General features: G+C 31.6%; 4 protein-coding genes across 4 annotated transcripts; 1 reads left to right on the top strand and 3 right to left on the bottom strand.

Moving 5' to 3' along the window:
* Positions 1-2,241: 2,241 nt before the first annotated feature.
* K444DRAFT_599577 (oxidoreductase) lies at positions 2,242-3,230 on the bottom strand. Its single transcript, XM_024878581.1, has 2 exons — positions 3,178-3,230; positions 2,242-3,105 (listed from the first exon to the last, which is right to left on the bottom strand). Exon 2 carries the CDS (start codon positions 3,068-3,070, stop codon positions 2,306-2,308), a length of 765 nt encoding a protein of 254 aa, XP_024730334.1. The 5' UTR covers positions 3,071-3,105; positions 3,178-3,230; the 3' UTR covers positions 2,242-2,305.
* A 261-nt stretch (positions 3,231-3,491) lies between these two features.
* Positions 3,492-4,967, top strand: K444DRAFT_619200 (GroES-like protein). The gene is made up of 3 exons (XM_024881471.1): positions 3,492-4,089; positions 4,229-4,340; positions 4,409-4,967. The coding sequence occupies exons 1-3, from the start codon at positions 3,521-3,523 to the stop codon at positions 4,823-4,825; spliced, it is 1,098 nt and encodes a 365-aa protein (XP_024730335.1). The 5' UTR covers positions 3,492-3,520; the 3' UTR covers positions 4,826-4,967.
* Positions 4,968-13,896: 8,929 nt separating this feature from the next.
* K444DRAFT_668224 (uncharacterized protein) lies at positions 13,897-14,862 on the bottom strand. Its single transcript, XM_024887383.1, has 2 exons — positions 14,492-14,862; positions 13,897-14,432 (listed from the first exon to the last, which is right to left on the bottom strand). The coding sequence occupies exons 1-2, from the start codon at positions 14,811-14,813 to the stop codon at positions 14,002-14,004; spliced, it is 753 nt and encodes a 250-aa protein (XP_024730336.1). The 5' UTR covers positions 14,814-14,862; the 3' UTR covers positions 13,897-14,001.
* A 1,289-nt stretch (positions 14,863-16,151) lies between these two features.
* On the bottom strand, positions 16,152-17,508 carry K444DRAFT_571755 (amidohydrolase). The gene is made up of 2 exons (XM_024877329.1): positions 16,896-17,508; positions 16,152-16,829 (listed from the first exon to the last, which is right to left on the bottom strand). The coding sequence occupies exons 1-2, from the start codon at positions 17,496-17,498 to the stop codon at positions 16,194-16,196; spliced, it is 1,239 nt and encodes a 412-aa protein (XP_024730337.1). The 5' UTR covers positions 17,499-17,508; the 3' UTR covers positions 16,152-16,193.
* Between the last annotated feature and the right edge of the window lie 4,596 nt (positions 17,509-22,104).

Raw genomic sequence — 22,104 nt, forward strand, 5'->3', positions numbered from 1 at the left:
AGTGCACAGGAGTCAGTATACAAGAGTCAGTGCACACGAGTCAATGCACACTCTTTTTTTACTAAAATCATTAATCTTTAGACTTTACTATTTATATAACTAGTAATTCTATTAAAATTAAATTTCTATATTATTGGTTTCTAATTTTATTAATAAAACTAAAATTTCTATATTATTAGTTTCTAATCTTATTAATAAAAATTATAATATAAAAATTATAATATAAAAATTACTTATTTTATATTACTTTTATAGTTTTAGAGTTTAATAATTATAATTTTATAAAATAATTATTTAATAACTTTTTGTTTTTAAAAGAATATTTAAATTAAATTAATAATATAGTTCTATATTAATTAAAGTAAACCTATAAACTCTAAGTTAAAAGATCTTATAAATATATAAGTTATTAAATTTTATATTAAGGTTCTTTACTTATATAGCTAATTTTTAAGTTCCTTTGCAAATCTCGTTCTCTCGTTCTCTCGCTTTCACGTTTTTAATCCAAAACCGTATAAAAATCTACCCTAAACTTTTCCCTTTTCGGACCGATGCTTAACTCAGGATTACTGCAAGAACCCCGGAAGAGAACCACTCTCAAGAACTGTATTATAAGGTGTATATACGAAGTATATACCTTGTAATTTTATACTAGAATCTTTAGAAGATTAGTAGCAGGAGACTTTGCTGCACGAGCTCGGGCTGGCACGCGCCTCCGCTTAGTTGCGCTATATACCCGCCAAATTTGTTAGCGAATCGAGCCTGAAAATCAAACCCCCGATTAATTTCTTTAATAGCAAATACAATTAACTTCCCTAAAAGAATAATATCAAATAATACCCAGTCTATAGTATTACGCGCTATAAAATTATAAAAATTTAATTATTATTTATTATAGAAGTTATTATAGAAAATGTCGAATTTCGACCCAGATTTTAATATATTAAAGACTAACCGGAGGCGCGTGGCTGGGTGGTCTCAGGGAGAAGATTACGAAAAGGCCATAAGAATCCAAAGACCAAGTGAACTTTTAACTTACGACTTATAACTAATAACTAATAACTCGGTACAGACGTATACACCCCACCAAATGTCGCAAAAGCCCACACACCACGCCCCCTCTCCCTGTGCCTCTATTACTTAGAATATTTACTCTCTTTAATTCTTCTTTCTCTCTCTATAAGTATAGGGTAGGAGAGAGGGAATATGAGAGGAAAGAAGTACAGGGCAAAACGAGAGAACCTTACTAAAAATATATACCGCACCTTATAAAAAAGTTAAGTACTAATTTTTTTAGTACTTATAGCCTATAATTTAGCGACTCTCGCCCTAAAATTTAGTAATAAGAAGCTTATAATTATAGGACTTTCTTTTCTTTATAACTTGCATACCTTAAAGCTTACTTTATACTTTTAACCTTTAACTTTTAACTTGCTCGCTCACCCTCCCCACGCCCCCTATAGCCCCCACCCCTCTCTCTCATATATATAAATAAGAATTAAAGGGATAGTAATATTTTAAGTAGTAATAGAGGTATAGGGAGAGGAGGCGTAATATATAAACGATTTTGGTAAGGTAAGGCATGCGTTTATTAAGTTATAAGTTATAAGTTCGCTTAGTCTTCTAATTCTTATAGCCTTTTATAAAAGATACTGTGGGTTCTATTTAAGCCAGTATAGTAATGAATAAGTAGCTATAAGATGCATTTATAGTATAATAATTTGTATTAGAAGAAAGTATATAATATATATATATATATAATATTGGCTTGTCTTTTTATATATTATAGAAGGATGTATTCTATTTATACCGGTTTAGTTCAAAAAATAGTAACTTTATTATGGGGTTTTGCGTTAATTCCTATTAATTTCTGAAAGAGAAAAAGTTTTATATTTTAAGGGAATCTTTAGTAATTTTATCAGCTACGCCATTATTTAAAAAATAATACCGGTCTTCTCAAATCCATACTTACGTCACTCGTAATAATGATTAGTCTCCACTCCAACTACGGGCATAGGTCTGCAAACCAAAGTCTGACTACCAAGGCAGTATGAGATCCTCCGTTTGTTTGTCGCTGAGAAGATCCTCATTAGCCGCTGCTACATGGCACGTCTGCTGCGTAAACAGTCGCTGCCTCTAGCGTCAGATCTTGCAGAAGGTAGAAGCTGTCTGCATTCACCTATTCCGTTCCATTAAGGCCACATGGGATTGTGTTTTAAGCACCACGCGGAAGACGGTCGTCGGAGATTGAATGGATGTTTCTAATATAAATCTGCTCCGACCAACCTTCTACTGCTCTGGGTTTCTAATATTTGTACATGTTGAGAAAACGCCTGACAGCCTCATCAAGATCATCCTTCCTTTTTGGAATGTGGTGCTGCCCGTCGAATTCCAACACATCAGCATTTTGAGGCAAGTAATGCGTTGCAACTATCTTCTTTGACCCTTCAAGAACAAAATCTTGACGGCCTTGGAGATGCAACGTCGGTGTGTTGATCAAAAGGGTTTCCTGGCCATCCGGTGACTCGGCCCTCATGTAGTCTGTAGCTTCCTCGGTATAGTAGCAGCAAATGAACATAGCACTGTTCATATTTGGGAACCATGGTAGCCTTCCCATCTGCTGCTGCCATATCAGCAATGTAGCTACCAATGCGCCCTCGGAGAAGGCGAGCACGCCGACGATGGGTGTCTGCGGGTTATTTTTCTGCCAGTCTTCGATAACCTTCTGCACGGGCGTGTTCACGGCCAAGAGCCGCTCGCCCACCGACGCGTTGGCGCTGGAATTCTCTACGTTTTCCAATGGGTTCACTCTGATGTTTTTGTCGCTGTCGTCCTTCTTAAACCAGGAGTAGTAAGGGCCCATGCCTTGAAACAGCGGCAGTACACCCGGGCCGGGCTTGGATATGAAGGGGGCAGTGGCATAGACGAATTCAAACTCGTGTCTTAATGCCATGCGGAGTTTGGCCGTCTGGACGCGAAATATGGTTGCTGAACCTCCGGCCCCATGAATGCACAGAAGCGCCTTGGGGGCTTTGGGCGGCGCCGTGAGTTGAGGCCTTACAACGCCCATGACGTCTTTCGTGGATTTTGTTTACTGGAATTATCCTGATATTGTTAGACTGCGAAAAGAAAAAAAAGAAAGAAAAAAAAAAAACCAGGGTTGAGGGTGATACATACCTCGCGATCAAGGAGAAGAAGAGGGCCAAGAGGGCTCAATCATACTGGCAACAGACTCAGCGGGGACGGAGCTCCGCTCCGTTTTAGAACCGATTTTCTAAGTTAATGAAGATAACCTGTTATCGTTGCCCGTGGTTGATCTTTGCCATAATCATGAAACCTTTTACATGCTGACTTTCGGCATTTTCTAATCACCGAGAAACGCCGTGGGCATCTGCATTATCTAGAAAAGTTTAAACGAGGTCCTTCGAATCATTCGGTACATTATACATGTGATGCAGTCAAGGATAGATAAAAGGTCGAATTACACAGCACAGCTTCCAACCCCCCCACAACAGTCACAATGGGCAGCCTAGCCACCGAGACCACATCCACCTTCACGCCGCCTCTGAAACAGAGGGCTTTGACAGTCAACGACCACGATGAGGTGATAATCTGGGATGACGCGCCATGCCCAAAGCTGCCCGTAGATCAGGTCTACGTCCGCGTCGAGGCCGTCGCGCTTAACCCTAGCGATACCAAGATGCGAGGCAACTTCGCCACGCCGTGGGCCTTCCTGGGCACCGACTACTGTGGGACGGTGGTCGCGGTTGGCTCCGAGATTACGCACATCAAGGTGGGCGACCGGGTTTACGGAGCCCAGAACGAGATGTGCCCTCGCACGCCCGACCAGGGGGCCTTCGCCCAGTATACGATTACGCGTGGACGGATCTGGGCTAAGGTACCTGACAGCTGGACCGCGGAGGCTGCCGCTGCGTTGCCTGCGGGCATCAGCACGGCTGGCCTGGCTTTGAAGCTGCTTGACATTCCATTGCCGTACACAAGCGATGCTAAGCCTAGCAAGACGACATATGTCCTTGTGTACGGCGGGAGCACGGCTACGGCCACTATCACAATGCAGTTCTTGAGAGAGTACGTCGCAAAACCCAATCATTTTCTCACTATTGCCGTCAGTATTGTGCTTGGTCTTCACCGAAAGTGGCGTCACGTGCGCTCGGATCATCAGCGGCACTCCCTTGGAGTTAGAATGTGTCTGACACACGGTATTCAGGTCTGGCTACGTTCCCATCGCGACTTGCTCACCTCACAACTTTGGCCTGGCGAAGGAAAGTGGCGCTCAAGAGGTGTTTGACTATCGTGATGCACAATGTGCGGAGAAGATTGTAAGTATTTCGGGTTCCTACGAGTACCCAGATGGCGACGCTCCAGCTGACACCAACTTTCTCGTTAGCGCGCCTACACCAAAAACAACCTCCGATATGCACTGGACTGCATCACAAACGTGGAATCCACAACGGTATGTTTCAAGGCCATCAGCCGCGCCGGGGGGCGATACGTGTCCCTCAACCCGTTTCCTGAGCACGCAGCTACGCGGAAGATGGTGACCACCGATTGGACTCTTGGCCCAACCATTTTCGGGGAGGGCTCGACCTGGCCTGCACCCTACGGGCGTGAGGGCTCAGATGAGGAGCGTGAGTTTGGTGCTTTGCTCTGGCGCGTTGCCGGAAGGCTCGTCGAGGAGGGCAAACTGCATCATCACCCTTTGCGTGTGGTACAGGGTGGATTTGAGCAGGTGAAGCAATCGATGGAGGTTGTCAGGGCCGGAGAGCTGTCGGGAGAGAAAATCGTCGTTCTTTTCAAGAATTAGAGCCGGCAGTATACCGTCGAAGGTACATGGCACAGCCAGTCGGCATAAGCCTTTGGATACAAGCGGTAGGCGAAACTAGCTTTAAAATCGATTTTTAGCGAGAACAGCAAAACCTACGGAAAGCCGTAAGGATCAATCGTCCAAGCGATTTTCGAATCCGGTTTTCGACTTTTGATGTCCGACTTGTGGCACGTGCGTACCCTATTAAAAATTGCCTATATATTATGCCCCCTCTTCCTATGCCTCTACTTATTATTACTACTTAAAATATTACTCTCTTTTTAATTCTTATTTATATATATACGAGAGAGGGGTGAGAGGTGAGGGGTAGATGGGGATGGGGGTAGGGGGGAGAGGTAAAGGGCGAGTGAAAAGTGAAAAGTGGAAAGCAAAAAGTGAGCTTTAAGGCATACGACTCATAAGAAAAAGAAAGCTTTATAATTATAGGCTACTTATTACTAATTTTAGGGCTATAAATACTAAAAATTTAGTGCTTTATAATATTAATTTTTAGTAAGGTTCTCTTGCCCTGCCCTTTTATCCTCTCTCCTCTCTCTTTTCCCCTTTCTCCTTTTCTCCTCTCTTACTCTTATACTTATAAATAGAGTAAGAAGAATTAAAGAGAGGAAATATTTAAAGTAATAATAGAAGTATAGGAAAAGAAAGTATAATATATAGGTATAATATATGAGTATTTGCTATTTTTAATAGAGTAAATATATATTATAAATCAGATATTAAGAGTCGAAAACATAATTCGAAAATTGTTTAAATAATTAATTTTTATAGCTTTTTATAAAAATTGTATCTGGAATAAAATCACGCTTTTATAGCCTTTTAATTATAATACCAAATATTATCTAAATTATAAAAGTTCTTAAAATATTAAAGTTTAATATATTATAATTAAATTAAATCTAATAGCTTTACTTTAAATAAATAATAGTAAAGTTATTTAAGAAAAGATAAAAAGGGCAATTTTCTAGTTTTATAATTCTTATATTTCTTTTTCTTAATAACCTTTTAATTACTTATTTTAAATAAAAACTATATAGCTTAAATTAATTATATTATATTATATTAAAGTTTAAAAACTTAAAAGAATTTTTAATTTAAATTATTTTTATATAAATAAATTAGAAATCTAATTAAAAAAGAAATAAATACAAAATAAATCTGTTTTAAATACTTATTTTTATAACTATTATATTTAATATAAGTAATAACTAAAGCTTTTAAATATAAATAAAGTTTAAGAACTTAAAAAAATTTAAAAGAAATATTAATATTTTATAAATATTTATTATAAATATATATAATATTAAAAAAAATTATTAGTTATATAAATAAATATAAATATTAAAAAAACTTATTTTATTATATATTTCTATATTTAAACTAAAGTATTAATTATAAAATTTCTTTTCTTTTAAATTTTAATAATAAAAGCTTTTATTATCTTTTATAGAAACCTCTTTTATTTGTTTTATTATTTTATAATTATAATTTTTAATAATATTTTCCATTTTCTATTATATTTTAAAAAAGATTTTTTTAAAAATTCTTATTATATTAATTTACTAATATATAAGGAAATTATATTTTATTAAAAATAAAAAGAAATCTAGTTATATTTAAAAGTATTAAATTATAAGTTTCTTTTAAAAATAAATAAATATCGGTTTACTAATAATATATAGTACTATTATATAAATATAGAAATACTAGTTATATTAGTTAGTAAAGTTATTATTATTCAGAAATAGAGATTATAGTATTATAGTATTAATATATAATTCCTAAATCTATTAAGCCTAAAGGAATCTAGTCTATTAGTCGAGTTACTAATAGAATATAAAGTTATATAACTATATCCCGTATCTCATATCTTATTACTTATATCTCATATCCTATATCTCGTAACTATATATATAACTTTCAAAGAAATAATTATACTAATACTAGAAACTTTCTAAAAAACGCGAAAAATAATACCTCTCTCTAATTATATACAAATTCTCTAATCCGGCCTAGTATCAGATTTCCTAAATACTTTATATATCTATATTACGTCTAAGGTTTTAGTTATATACTAAAGGCTATAACCTTTTCTATATAACTTCTCTTCCTATAATATTTTCCTATTTCATATATTTATTTCCTGCTTTATTTATACTTAATCTATTTCTCTATATCTAATTATATAGTATTCGTATTAATTAGGTACTTAAGGGCATTTATTAGCCTCGATTTCATTATAGAATCGGCAGGATTTAATTCTCTCTTAATTTATTTAACTTCTATAATCTCTTATTATTTATATATCTAGTAAAGATATATTATATTAATTATTAGATACTTTTCTCGAGTAATTCTCAATTTAATAAGGCATTTATATAACGATTTCGAATCCGTATAGACTACTAGTAATAGTTCTATTTCTAGTATTCTATTAATTAAAGATTTAATTAAAGTACCTATATTAAAGCCATAAGCCATATTATAGAGTTCTAAAGCTAAAACGCTTCTGGTAACTCTCTTATATTTAGTAGAGAACTAGTAAATAATATTAGTATATCTAGTTCCGTTTACTAGAACTAGAATATATCCGATTTAGAAAAAGAGATTTCTATTATTTATAATAAAGCATTTATAAAAGCAATTAAATATAAGAACTTCTTTACTAGCTTTATAAATTTCAGTTCTCTAGTAATATTCTCAATTTACTATTAAATATACTTATTAAGTGCCTTTATATTAGTTTCTAAGAATTTAATAGCTTGAGTTATAATTAATAGATTATATAAAGCTTCTAGTTAATAGACTAATATAATATATACTTCTCTAATATATTAGGTAGTATATTAGTTCTTAATAAAAAGATCTTAATAAATAGTACTTCTATTACTTATAATAGTAATATTCTTTATAGAAATAATTCAGAGGTTTTTATATTAGTATTCCTATATAAAAGTATTTCTAGTAATATTTATATAAATAATACCTCTATTAAACTTGAAATTATAATTAGAAATAAGGCATTTATACTTTTTAGTTAAGAACTTAGCCTTATAAAGCTTTAGTTATTCTACTTTTATAAAATTATTAGTTTTAATAAATAAGGTATTATTAATTTAAAGGCTAATAATTCCGAAGAATTACTTACTATAGAAAAGGCAAGAGTTATAAATTAACTATTGTGGTATGGCAGGCCGTACTCGTCGAAAATCGTATTGTTTTGGCGGTTTTGAGGTTTAGGTCACATGGCAAAGGCCGCGGCCTTTTGCACGTGACTTGCGGAAATCACATAAGAAAGCTGGTTTTTCTGTAGACTTAGAGAACAATCCTTTATGAGTATTTAATTAATTTGAGCTTTTGCACACTGCACACTGTTTATGCTTTACTGTTTACGCTTTTGATTTATTGTTTTGCTATCAAGTCACGTTTTGCGCTCTGGTATACTTTATATGGGTTTTTGTCTTGTCGCAGCTTCCCTCCCACACTATTCTATAGAAAGCTTATTAATATAATAGAAATAATAAGTTTTAAACTAGTAATTCCTAGCCTCTAATATATTATATAATAGTTTTATAATTTTTAGAACCAAATTATTATTTAGATTTAGTTTTCTAGTAAGCTTATAAAGTAAGTTAATATAAAAATTATAATTAAATAAGATTATTAATTAGATATAAGCTTATAAGATATTATATAAATATAGCTCTATAATATCTATTATTATAATAGTAATACTAAGAATAATTCTCTGGCTAATATATTAAATAATAAGTAATTATATTAATATTATATATTTCTTATTATTATTATAAGTTTAAATAACTAGTCTCGACTTCTTAATCTTATTAATAAACCGAGATTTAAAGATATATATCTCTTTTAATATTTAAGATCTAGAAATAACCTTAAATATTTTTTTTTTCTAAAAGGCTAGTAATTTCAACTTAATAAGAGTTCTTATATAAGTTATTATCCTATAGAAATATTATAATATCCGGGTTCTTATAAAGGCATTCTCTATTATACTTTAGTAAAATAGCGGGAATAATAAGAGAAATTATATTTATATTATTTTTAGTCTTACTATAAAGTTTAGAAACAGGTTTAGGTTTAGGGCCATTAGTAATAACTTTAATATTTCCTATATAAAAGAGCTTTATAAAAGTTAAGTAAAAGGTAATATTACTATATAATAGAGCTAGTATATAGTTCTCCCTATTAATAGCTACTAGTTTATATAGCCTATTCTAATTACTAGATTAACTAGTATTTTCTTTATATTATATAAGAATATTCGAATTTAAGAGAAGTTTATAGATATTAGTAATACTAGAACTATTTCAGGTATTTAGGGTATTTATAATCTGGTATCTAGCTTAAAGCTTCTGAATTTCTATTATTACTTTCTTAAGTACTACTAATTACTATAATATAATTAGTAATAGAGTATTATATTTAGTTATTCAAGGTAAAATACTATAAATTAAGAGAATTAGAATAATACTATTAGGTCTAGCAGAATTATTAATAGCCTTAAAAGCTATTTAAAATATAGTATTCTTATTAATTCTATTAATTTCGGCTATAATAATAAGGTAAATATATTAAATCAGGCTATAATAGTATTTTATAATTCTAACAGAATTATAAGCTTTTATAAAAATGATTTTAACCTTAGTTCCTATAGTATTTATAAGCTAAGTAAACTTCTTATTAATAAACTACTTTCTAGTATTTACTATAATCTAATTAGAAAGGCCTAAATAGATATTAATCTAATATTACTTTAGAATATCCTAAGTATATAATATACTAATATTTTAAAGCTACTAGCTAGCTTAATATTAAGTGCCTTTATTAATAATATAAAATATAGGCTTACCGGAAATATAGAAAATATTAATAATAATAGAATAATTAAAGCTAATATTATTTCTTAGATTAAACTTGAATTATTCTAGTAATTATCCGAATTTCTAGTATTATTTATAGTATTTTATATTAATATTATAGCTTGCTTATTCTAGTATATTTCAGAGTTTACTAATAAATAAATAACTGAAATAATAATATAAATATTATAATTTAATCTCTATAAAAAAAATAGGAATTATAAGTAAAGAATTCGGAAATAAAGCTTTATAGAATAGTATTCTAAAGCAAGAAAAAGTATTCAAAATATTATATTATAAGTATAAAGTATCTAGTAAAAGTAATAAGATAATTAGTAAGATTATTAAAATAGATCTCTAGCTTATTTATATTAGCTAAGCTAAATAGAAATAAAGTTTTTATAAATATAATATAGAATTATACTTGTCTAATTAGTATTCTTATTATTATAAATCTAATAGAGAATATAGATCTAATACTAAACTAGATATTAATTTAATTCTTAGTAATTTTATTAAGTTTAATACTATTATTAGTTTACTATAAAGCTTGGAATTAGTTAGAACTAGTAATTAAGAATCTAGAGGCTCCGGTATTAATTATAATTCTATAAAAGTAATAAGTATTATATCTTAATATATTATTAATTATAAATATCTAAATATTTTCTATTTATTTAGTAGGCTCTAAGATATAATTTTTATTTATTATCTAGTATATAAAAGAAAGAGAAATAAGGTTATTTATAAAAGTATTAGTTATAGGAATAATAGAAATAGGATTTATAGAAATAACTGGAAAGCTCTTAATAAAAATAAAATAGAAATTAGAATAATATTTCTACTAGTAAGGCTTTAAAAGCATTACTTACTAGTTTATTCTTATTATTCTTATTATTTTCTTCTTTTTTAAATTTAGTAACATACTATATATAAATACTATTAAAGTATTTATTAAAGTTATAGGTATTTCGAGATCTAAATTAATAAATATTTCTATTCTTAAATCAAGCCTTTTTAGCTTCTTATTTCTCTAGTATATACTTCTATAAGTAGTATTCGGGTCTCTTATATATAAAATACAACTTCGGAATATAATTATTATAATTACGGGACTTAAAATAGTTATTATAGGTTCCGAAGTTATAGCTAGATTTATATTAATAATTTCCGGATAAATAATAGCTTAAAAAGTTTTGAAAATAATATTATTAATTAGTAAAATAGGTTTTAGTATTAATTTATTACTTTTTTTTATAGGTAATAATAGATAATTAGAGCTTATTAATAAGCTAGCCGAGTTTATTAGGAGAGTCCGAAACTATATATTAGTATACTAGTAAGTCTTAATAAGAAATAATAATCTTATTATATAGGAATTCGGTATTTCTTAAAATAGAAATAAGGCTATATTATAATTTATATAAGTTATTAATTAGTATTTAGACAAGCTCGAATATTATCTTTTTAGGTCTTTTATTATTATAGTTACTAAGGTAATAGTATTTTATTTATTTAAATTTTAATAATAGTAACTAGGGCTTTTAAAAAAAACTATAAATATTTATATAGGCTTCTTTATATATTTATTAAGAGAGCTAGTTATTATAGAAGTAGTCTTATACTAGTTCCTTTAATATAATAGGAAAAGCTCTTACTAATACTTTTTCTAAAAACTTAATATATTAATAAATATTAAGAAAAATAGTAAGTTTATAATTAAAACTACTATTAGTTCTATTATATTTCTATATCTCAAAATATATCTTTACTACTTCCCTAATAAGCTTTCTAGTAGTAGTAATAGGAATTAACTAAGGGTCTTTTAGGTATAGTAGATCTAGTAATAGTAATAAAAGTAAAAGTAGTAAATAATCTTAATTTAAAGAAAGTAGATAGATGCCTTGGTTTAACTAGCTAGTTAACCGAGAATGCTTGGTTCTCTTCTGTCTAGTTCTCTCTAGAATAAGATAAACTAATATAATAGGTTTCTTTAGAAGATCTGTTTTAATTAGACTATCTTTAATAATATTAGCTTTATATTAAATATATATTATTTCCTTCCAAATAATATCTAGTAGGAACTATACTATAATAAGGTATATATAGTTCTATTTAATATAAATACTACTATATTAAAGGTATTTTCGAAGAATTTATAGTTTAGTATAGCTATATTAATTAAAGGTTATATTACTAAAGTTCTTAAAGTTATTCTTAAATAGATCCTATAGGTTCTTATTAGAAGTTCTATATAAGGTATACTAATATAGCTTAGTATTTAGATATTCCCGAAAATCTGCGTTTATAGTATTATTAGTATTAATCCTATTCTCCTATTTCTTAATTAGCTTCTTTCCCTTTTCATTATTTATACTAAACCAAATTCAGTCTCTTCCTAGTATATATGTATGGTTTATAGTAAGAGGTATTCGAAAGTAAGGTAGTTCGTAGTAGGTTTGTAGAAAGAGTTTAGATACCTGGTATAGATACCAGATACCCAGTTCAGATGCCTGGTTATTGAAATATCAGATACCTGGTTCAGATACCAGATACCCAGATGCCTGATAGTATATTAAAGTAAATATTTCGCCCTTAAATATTTCGTCTATAATAAGAAATTTAGGAAGTGAAATATTACGATTCCGGGAGGATCTAAAGCTTAAAGAACTCAATTTAATAATAAAATCGAAGTAGTAGTTAAAGAGCTTTAAGGATATATATAGGATATATATTCCGGAAAGAGAGTTCTATAAATACGGGTATTATATAAGTAAAAAGAATAATTTCCAAGAAGATAGTCTTAGGGCTAAAAGAAGTTAGTTTTAAAGAATAATAGAAGTTAAATAGATAGATAATAGTCAAATGGCTAACTGCTTATTAATTAGTAAGAGCTAGTATCTTTTTCTTAAGCTACCGAATACTTTTCCGGAATTAATAATAGTTCCTCTCTTTAACTAGAAATAAACTACTTATCTTAGGCTACTAAATACTTTTCTAACTAGCTAGGTTTTCCTCTAATTTATAAGTATTAACTAATTAGTATTAGTTTACTAATAATATATAGTACTATTATATAGGCGTGAAAATACTAGTTATATTAGTTAGTAAAGTTATTATTATTCAGAAATAGGGATTATAGTATTATAGTATTAATATATAATCCCTAAATCTGCTAAGCCTAAAGGAGTCTAGTCTACTAGTCGAGTTACTAATAGGATACAAGGTTATATAACCATGTCTCATATCCCATATTCTATTACCTATATCCCGTATCCCGTATTCCGTAACTATATATATAACTCCCAAAGAAATAGCTATACTAATTATAAATAATAACTTAAAAACTTTATATATATATAATATAAATTATTAAAATTATTATAAAATAAACTTTTTCTTATTTTGTAATTATTTTTTAATTTTTTAATTTTACTTTTTTTTATTAATTTTTTTTTAAAAAGCTATTTAATATATTACTTTAATTTTCTCTTTATTTATCTAGTTTATTTTAATTTAATTTACTTGCTTTTACTACTTTATTCTCTTATAATAAATATAAAATATATATAAATTATTATTTAATATAATTTAAATAATATTTGTTTTTATTAAATACTTATATAATGCTTTATATATTATATTTTATTAAAATAATAATATTTCCTTAATTAAAGAAAATAATTTTTTATTACTTTTTTAGCTATTAATTTTCTTTTAAATAAAGTAATCTCGTATTATTAAACTTTTTAAATATTTATATATCTTAGCTTTTTTTTATTCTATTTAATAAAAGTTATAAATTTATAATATATTTATTTTATATTATAATAATATATTAGAGCTTTTTTTCTTTATATTCTATTTAATATATAAGCTTTATTAACTTAGTTATTTTCTTAATTATAATTCTTTTAATAGCTTTATTATTTTGTTTTTATTAAATTGGCTTATTTGCTTCTATATTATAAGAAAAAAAGTTTTATTTATTATAGCAAATTTATATATTAATAATAATATTTGTAATAACTAATTTCGCAAGCTTTATTAATATTTTGTAATATATTTTCTTATTATATAATTAATTAATATTAGTAAAGTATATTAGAAAAAGTAGTTCTTTAAGTATTTAATAAAAATAAACAAATTTTAATATTATATGCGTTTATAACTAGGTAGGCCTATCTTCCAGCAACTCCCAATGGACTTTTGGCAGAACAACAACAAAATTCGGGTAACTTTATTCATAAATCCTTCTTTCATACACTAACCTTCCAACGCTGGCAACAAACCAAAAGCCTTTTTATACCATCGCACCGCTTCTCCTCCTTTCCCCGCGTCCTCCAATCCTTCCGCAATACTCAACGCTTTCCTGCCCTTCACCTCGTCATCCTGTCTACCATACAAAGTCTCAAAATCGAAGTCCTTGTCTCGGACATACATGACATCCGTCCTCAGCAAGTACTTAATCCCTTCGCTCAGCTCCTCACCATCATGCCAAACATCACCTCGGAAGAGTGCTGCTTGTCCGAGTTGAGGCTGGACTTTGTAGATCACTTCTTTGCTGGGCGAAAGGAAGCGTGTGGCGCCTCCGTGGGACTCGGGAACAGTCTTCAGGTAGATATTAATCGTCATGAAACTTTGGTCATTCACCGACTCAAGTCTTCTGCCATCGGTGTGCGGCGAGAATTTACCCCCTTCCTTCGTTTAGCTTGCTTCGACTACCTCGAGGGAAGAGAAGGAGGTATGTGCTTACCTTGCACGTACCGACATAATCTGAATGTCTCATTCAATCCCCTCACGTTCCATATCTCGCCATCTTCATCAACAGCTTTTTTTCCTTGAAAGAAAGGTGAGATGCGCGACCAGAGTAGCGATGCAAGTGCAAGGTCCGAGAATACTTCTCGGTCGCGGACGGTGGCGGGTGTTACGTTTGAGGGCACAAGATTTGTGTACGAAGCGATTATCTTGGTACATTCTTCGGGTGTTAGGAGTCTCGAAACGAGGAAGATTGAACGCGGTGGGGAGATTGACAGGAGTGGAAAGGTTGAGAGGGCTGGAGATAGTTGGGTTGACATTTTCGGTTATCGGTGTGATTTAAAGTGGAATCGAGTTATGGGTTGCTCGTTCTGGAAGGGCGATTTGGAAGAGCAGAAATTGAACTGGGGCTAAGAGGAGATAAAATCATCGTCATTACCCAGGGTGGCTGAACTCAGCCCCCACAGAATGCTTGCCGGCATGAGTCACAGCAACACCAGAAATGTTAGCTGGTTCAAAGCCTCATTATACATTGAATATTTCTCTTCAATGACATTCTTCAATTTGACCCAATGATCCTGAAAAGGTGATGCGGAGGAAAGACCTGGATGTTATTGTTTCAGTTCGAATGCTTAATTTCTGCACACGGCACTTTACAGGTTTGAACAACTACCAAATACTTCTGTCAACTTAATAAGAATTCCAAAATTTATTCGCCCACAGCACCTTTGAAGGCACCAATCTATTAAGACTTGCTAGCATTGGTCCGAGAGGTAGACTTATTTACACCTCTACGGTCGACAGCCACCACCTGATGCCCCCTTCGCTAAGGGTCAAAGTTCATTTCTTGTTTCCCAACCAGGGTCCAAGACATGCCCTCTACTCCCTCCACCTCGGCCTTTTCTACCCGGAATCCCACCTCTGACGGATTAGCTCGGGTCTCGATTGACTGCCCTTTAAGGGTTGAGCGTTAATGTGCGAGTTGCTGCCAAGATTTCGTACCAAGACGCAAAGCAGGATTGTAGTAGAATCTCTAGGAGAAAACTTTCCTTACGTTAGAGGATATGTGACTTTAGGGATATTATACTTTCGCCAACTGCATTTTCCATCGAACGTGCACGTGCTGACTGAGCTGCGCCTGGGCTAATCGCCAGCCAAGATTCGTATCTTTGTCTTGAACCATGAACAAGTCATATAAGCTCTCTTGAAGTATGCTAAGGTGTTATACTTTAGACGCAATTACTTCGAGGTCTAATGCTTCAAACCAGTCTACTCGTAATTGTGGTGCTCCGAATCTAAAACTAGTTTGAGGTTTGCCCGTCTGTGCTTTCCCTATCGGAGAGTGGGTATTCGCTGCCCAGGAAAAAATTACTTATTGGTGAATTGTCACTCATAATCGGATGAAATATTCGGCGAAAATATAGGGTTTTAGTAGACAAGACCACTCTTGAAGCTTTTCGTAGAATGTTGCACTTTAGGGACAGACAGGAGTGGCTAATACGCAGCCATAGTTGCCGGGTCAACCCCCCCCCCTTTTTTTCTTGACCTGGATAAAACACAATTTCGGAAGCGAGGTGTTCAATTGATTCAGAAGCTAGGTCTCAAAATAGAGCACTGATGAGGGTTTTCAGTGGCGGTGACGCAGGCATGGAAAGAGGGGAAAATCGATATAATCTTACATTGGCGCGGCTGCGGTCGTTTTATAGTTTATGTTGTAACTTGTCGTCAAAGAAAGCAAGAGCAGCAACGCAGAGAGCATGAATACCCGTTTGCATCGTAGGTTGTATCACCGGCGCAAATCTCGCCGTATGATTCGCGGGAATATCATCAATTCTCCCCTCCTTCAGCCTCTGATCCCACAGCCCCTCCTCTATTCCTCCCCAATGCCAGGATGCACACGGCCGGCCCTGCGATGTTGCGAGGACCGAAAAGTCCTCCGAAATGGTAGTAGTCGGTATATTTGCATCAAAGTCGTTTTCAAAATACTCACTAAAGCTCTTCACTAGCGTTCTCATCATCGACTCGTCATTCACTGTGTTTGGTAGGTGCCGAGTCATTTTGAATATGGGTGCGACCGTGGAACCGCTGGCTTCGCATTCAGCCTTGATAATCCGCCGTATTGAGGCCAGAAGCTTCTCGCGCGTTTCCGGTCGCACGCTGCGTGTGTCGACGCCAATTTCTGCCGAGTCTGCGATGATGTTCTCTGTCTGACCGGCTTGCAAGCTCCCGACTGTCAGAACGGAAGTATCGCTTGGGTTGATCTCTCTACTGATGAGGGTCTGAAGGCGTACTACAACGTGAGCCGCCATGACAGCAGGGTCAATCGTCCGATGTGGCTGTATATCCCAGGTCAGCTCTTGGATGCAATAGATCCTGATACTGTGTAGTATTTATCCACCCACCTGCGACCCGTGACCACCAACCCTGAACAGTGTAATTTTCATACTATCCGCCCCCGCCATGATCGTTCCCATCTTCGACCCCACACTCCCTGCCCGCGTGGCCATCACATGCTGACCGAGTACATAGTCGGGCACGGGGATCTTGTGCTTGTCATACAGGCCATCATCTACCATCGCCTTCGCGCCGGTGCCAGGCTCCTCTGCAGGCTGGAACAGCACAATTAACGTACCGCTCCACATTTGCTTCAGCTTGAGAAGCGTTTCAGCTGCCGCGAGGAGACACGTCATGTGCATGTCATGGCCGCACGCATGCATCACTGGCCGCATGACGCCTTCGGCGTCGAGCATGGTAACTTTGCTGGAGTAGGGAAGGCCGGTTGCTTCCAAGATTGGAAGAGCGTCCATGTCGGCGCATAGGAGGATGGTCTTCCCTGGGCCATTCTTCAGCACGCCGACGACTCCATGGCCGCCAATGTTGGTGGTGATGTTGAAAGCTTGGAGACTCGATAGTTGGACTGCAATCATTTTTGCAGTGTTAGCCTCAAGATTCGAGAGCTCGGGGTGCTCATGGAAGTGCTTGTATAGCGTCATGTATTTCTCCATGTCTATGGGTGCGGCGAGAAACAGGTTGGCCATAGAGCTTATGACTCGACAATTTAAATCCATGATCAAAAGTCGTAATGGCGATGTTTGTCTAGCGAAAGGATTTATTAGAACAAGGCAATTTTGAGGCTTTCTAAAGGGCGAAATCTATACTTACGACTTAAGGACCTAGGTTGTTCTGCATAAGGTAGATTGCAGTAAGATGCAACTTTGCACGCCAAGTCTCCGCTCAGTGTGTCAAAGGATTATTCAAGTTATTCATGAATATTCATGAATAACTTGAATAAAATATGAGTAACGAGTAGCTTAAATAAGTTAAGTAAAATAGAATAATTATTCATGAATAACCATGAATAACCATGCATAACCATGAATAACCACATATAAGTCACGTAGTTACAATAAATTAATATATATTTAAATTTTTAAAAAAGAACTAAGATACCTATTAAGCAGCCTTATATAAGCTAAGCTAGTACTTATATAAGGGCACTTAAATACTAATTTTCTATAATAATAAATTAGAAGTATTACTAAGGTTCGATTCGCTTACCAAGCGCCATTACTACCTGATTGAGTAGCGAGGTAGCGCTAGGTGCGTGCCCTCCCGGAGCCTTACCTGACTAGGCTAGCTCTATCACGTGCATAGATCACGTACGTTATTCAGGTTATTCATAAATATTCATAAATAACTTGAATAATATATGAATAAAATAAGAGTAACGGGTTTATACTTGACTAAAATAAGAGTAATGGCTATTATTCTATTTTCCTCTATTTATTTGACACACTGTCTCAGCTTGACGCCTGTACTAGTAACGCTATTACTAAGGCATGCCCCGTTATTAGCAAACCGGGAAAGTATAAAACGACAGCCCGCCGGGTTTCAATTAGGGGTATTGATTGAGAGCCGGGGTATTAATAACAAGTCGGCAATTAATTACTTAAGCTCCTTAAAGCCCTTAAGTTAGATTTTTTAATACAAGTATTGTCACGGGTACGGCATTCAGGGCTTGGAAAGCAAGGTAGAAGGTCCCTTATAAAGACGATTCAAAGCTAAGGAAGGGAAAACTAGAATACAGGAGGCTGCGAGGGAGTATATACACCCCATAGTACGCTAGTCCCGAAGGGGCTTAGCCTTCTAAATATCTCTAGTGCATTCCAAGCATACTTCCCTAGCAAGGCGGCCGTATTACGTGCGCCTAGGAGGCATCTGGCATCTGGAGAGGCATCTTAGATGCCGGGCATCTGGGAATCATAATATTACTTCCTCCTTCGTAATAAGCTCGTCCCGGAGCTTCGTAAAAGCCGTTGATCTATCTAATTTCGTACTATGCTCTTTCCCAAAGTGAAACTAGTATCTCGGATATAGACGTCACGTATGAAAGGCTGGCGCCTTTGCCATATAACCTAGGAGGGTTTATTATTATTTCCGTATAGTTCTGGACAAGTATTATTTTTTATATAGTCTAGCCAGTATTACAGGTTTTATAGAGGTCCTGGTATGTTAATATTATTATTATGAAAGCTCTATAAAACCGGGGGGCTATTGCTTAATACTGAAGCTAGATACTATACTAGATCTTTATTTTAACTAACCTACTGAATTCTATACTTTAATCTATTTCTTACTAGCTTGACTATAATAACCCGTTTAATACCATACTCTTATTTGCTATCCTCTAGTATTAATAGGGGCGGTTCCGGATTTGCTTGACCTGGCAGAGAATTCTGGGGGTCTTTTTATAGCTTCTCTATATAGAAAACTGGGTATATCTTTATGGTTTCTGGCAGTTTCAGGAGAAATAAATAGCTATATTATTCTAGAATCTTAAATAGGCCCTCTATTTGGTTCCCTAGCTTCCGGCTTGGATAATCGAATTTCTAGTACTTTATAGTAACCTATACTTTATTCCCGACTTTGAAATTAATTAGATAGTAGTACTTATTAGCTTATACTATATATTATTCCTATACTTATTCTATATAGCCCTAGATAAGTTACTCTAATTTATATAATTAATTTATTAATACTTTAGCTTTATTTCTATTTAGCTTTTCCTTGAATAAGTTAGCTTTAATAAGGAAGTTCTAGTTCAGAGAAATATAAGGCTTATAGCTCTTTTTAGTTATAAATAAGAACTAGCTAATAGTTTTATACTAAAGAGAGGCTTATTAATAATTAATTATAGTAACTTATTTATTCTAGTTATCTTAGTAGTAATTAATATATAGATATAATCTCTAATTAAAGTACTAATTAATAATCTCTGTTTATTTATTTATTTGGAAGTAATTAGCTATAGAAAGCTTAAGCTTTATACTAATTCTTATATAGAATTTACTTTAAAAATCGAATATAAATTAGGGTCTTTAATCTAATATAATTATTTCTAGAATACTTACTTAATATATTATATAAAGTAAAAATAGAGATACTAGATATTTGGCTATAATTATATCTTATACTAGAATTATAATTAGATACTTAGATAAGTAATCTATAAATATAGTAATTATATTATAGCCTGATTTATTTTCTAGATAGCTTTTAAAGTCTATAATAATATATTACTAGAGGTAATTAGGAACTAGAAAAAAAAAATTAAATTAGGCTTCTTATTTCTAGATATATATAATTTGCTATTAATATAGTAATTACTATAGTATTAATTAATATTATTATTTATAAAGAGCTAGTAATATTACTTCTTTAATAGCTAATAAAGCTTTATATATCTAGAATATTTAGAAAGAAATTTATTATATATTTTATAAATTAGGGTAGTTTATAAAAATAATTCAGGAATTATTTTATTTTTCGTAATATAAAGTTTTCTATAATATAAAAGAAGGCCGTTTTATAATATTTAGATATTACTTTTGGCTTAGGCTATTATATATAGCTTCTCTAAATTTAGTAATATATAATTATCTTATAAGATCTTATTTATAAGTTATAAACTATTATATTTAATAGGAGCTTCTAATAATACTTCTATAAGGGCTATTATAGTAAAGTTTACTAGTAAAGCTTCTAAGAAAATACCTTTTTTTAGGAGAATTATATTTCTAATAAAAGTATTCTTTTTCGGAAAGTCTTTAGTATATACTTAGTTTTTAGAGCCGAATTCCGGATTAAATAAGCCGACTTTATAAAATATTACTATAAGCTATAAATTATAAATAATTTCCGGATTAATCTTATTTTTAAGAAGAAGTATTTGAATTTATAGCTTTTTTTTAATCTGGCCCTAAATATTTACTTTATTCTATTTTTATAATAAAATATCTATTTACTTATTTGATTTTCTAGAATAATATATAAGCTTGAAATAATAATAGAATAAAAGCTTAGCCTATCTAGCTTATTAAAAAAAGAGCTTCTTAGTAGTTATAAAGTACTTTAAAATATAGTAATTAGAATAGATCTTAAAAGAAGTATTCTAAAGGCCCTCTAGCTTAGCTCTTTATTCCTTTAGTACTCGTATTATAGCAAGTATTTCCTTATTATATATATTATAATTAAGCTTTACCGGAAATATAATTTTGGAAAAATAAGCTATAGAATACTAAAGGCCTATTTCTGGGTTTTATTAAGAAAATAGGCTAGTAATTACTTCTTTAAATATATTTATTTCTATTATTATAAGCAAATCTGAATTATAGTATTATAGATCTAGAATAGAAATTATAACTTCTTTTAAGTAATTAAAAGCCTTTTAATATTATTTAGATTACTTAAAAGAAATTCTCTTTTTTATAAATAAGATAAAAGATCTAGTAATTTGTTTATATTCTCTAATAAAGTATTTATAAAAGTTATAAAAGCCGAGAAAGAACTATATACTCTTAATTATTTTTAGAGATTACTAGTTATAAATTATTTCGACTTTATTAGGATCTATTTTAATACTAGATATAAAGATAATAAAGTTCAAGTACTTTATATATATAATTTTGAATTCCGATTTTTAAATATTTATTTAGAGACTAGTAAGATATAAATAGTCTAGTACTTTTCATATATATTATTTATATTTTATTAGGTTCTTTAAATAAATAAAAATATTATTAAAATATATTATATATAAGTTATTTAGATACTTAAAAAGTATATTATTTATATAGTATTAATATATAACCAGGCTATTTATAAAGCTTTTCTAAAGAATATTATATTTATATATTCTATAGTAATTATAAAATATTATTAGTTCCTGAAAGTTCAAGTTTATAGCTATATAATAGAAAGCTTAGTAAATATCTAATTTAATATAGATCTTGGCTTTAGATAATTAACTTAAAGTTTTATTAATAAATAAAAAAGAATATTAATTCTTTCGGGTAATATTATTTAGATAGTAGAAATTAATATAGAAATATAAATCTCTATTTGCTTTCTTTATAAAAAGAACTAGTAAAGTAAAGGAAGCCTAACTAGCTTTAATAAAGCCTTTAGCCAGATTATTTTTTAAGAAATTCTTAATTTCTATAAGTTCTTAAATAGACTATTACTAGAGGAATTAATATCTAATACTCTCGGTTTTTTTTAGGCCTTTAATTCAAATCTTATAATTATATAGTCTATAGGAAGAAAGAGTAT

Source organism: Hyaloscypha bicolor (genome assembly GCF_002865645.1).
Source record: "Hyaloscypha bicolor E unplaced genomic scaffold K444scaffold_153, whole genome shotgun sequence".
In the NCBI taxonomy this organism is placed as follows: Eukaryota; Fungi; Ascomycota; class Leotiomycetes; order Helotiales; family Hyaloscyphaceae; genus Hyaloscypha; species Hyaloscypha bicolor.

Excerpts from the sequence above, each read along its gene's own strand:
- K444DRAFT_599577 (XM_024878581.1), bottom strand. The coding sequence starts at position 3,070 with ATGGGCGTTGTAAGGCCTCAACTCACGGCGCCGCCCAAAGCCCCCAAG.
- K444DRAFT_571755 (XM_024877329.1), bottom strand. The coding sequence starts at position 17,498 with ATGGAGAAATACATGACGCTATACAAGCACTTCCATGAGCACCCCGAG. Across the intron at positions 16,830-16,895 it reads TTGGTGGTCACGGGTCGCAG|CCACATCGGACGATTGACCC; the intron begins GTGGGTGGATAA and ends TGGGATATACAG.
- K444DRAFT_668224 (XM_024887383.1), bottom strand. The coding sequence starts at position 14,813 with ATGTCAACCCAACTATCTCCAGCCCTCTCAACCTTTCCACTCCTGTCA. Across the intron at positions 14,433-14,491 it reads ATTATGTCGGTACGTGCAAG|GGGGTAAATTCTCGCCGCAC; the intron begins GTAAGCACATAC and ends AAACGAAGGAAG.
- K444DRAFT_619200 (XM_024881471.1), top strand. The coding sequence starts at position 3,521 with ATGGGCAGCCTAGCCACCGAGACCACATCCACCTTCACGCCGCCTCTG. Across the intron at positions 4,090-4,228 it reads ACAATGCAGTTCTTGAGAGA|GTCTGGCTACGTTCCCATCG; the intron begins GTACGTCGCAAA and ends CACGGTATTCAG. Across the intron at positions 4,341-4,408 it reads CACAATGTGCGGAGAAGATT|CGCGCCTACACCAAAAACAA; the intron begins GTAAGTATTTCG and ends CTTTCTCGTTAG.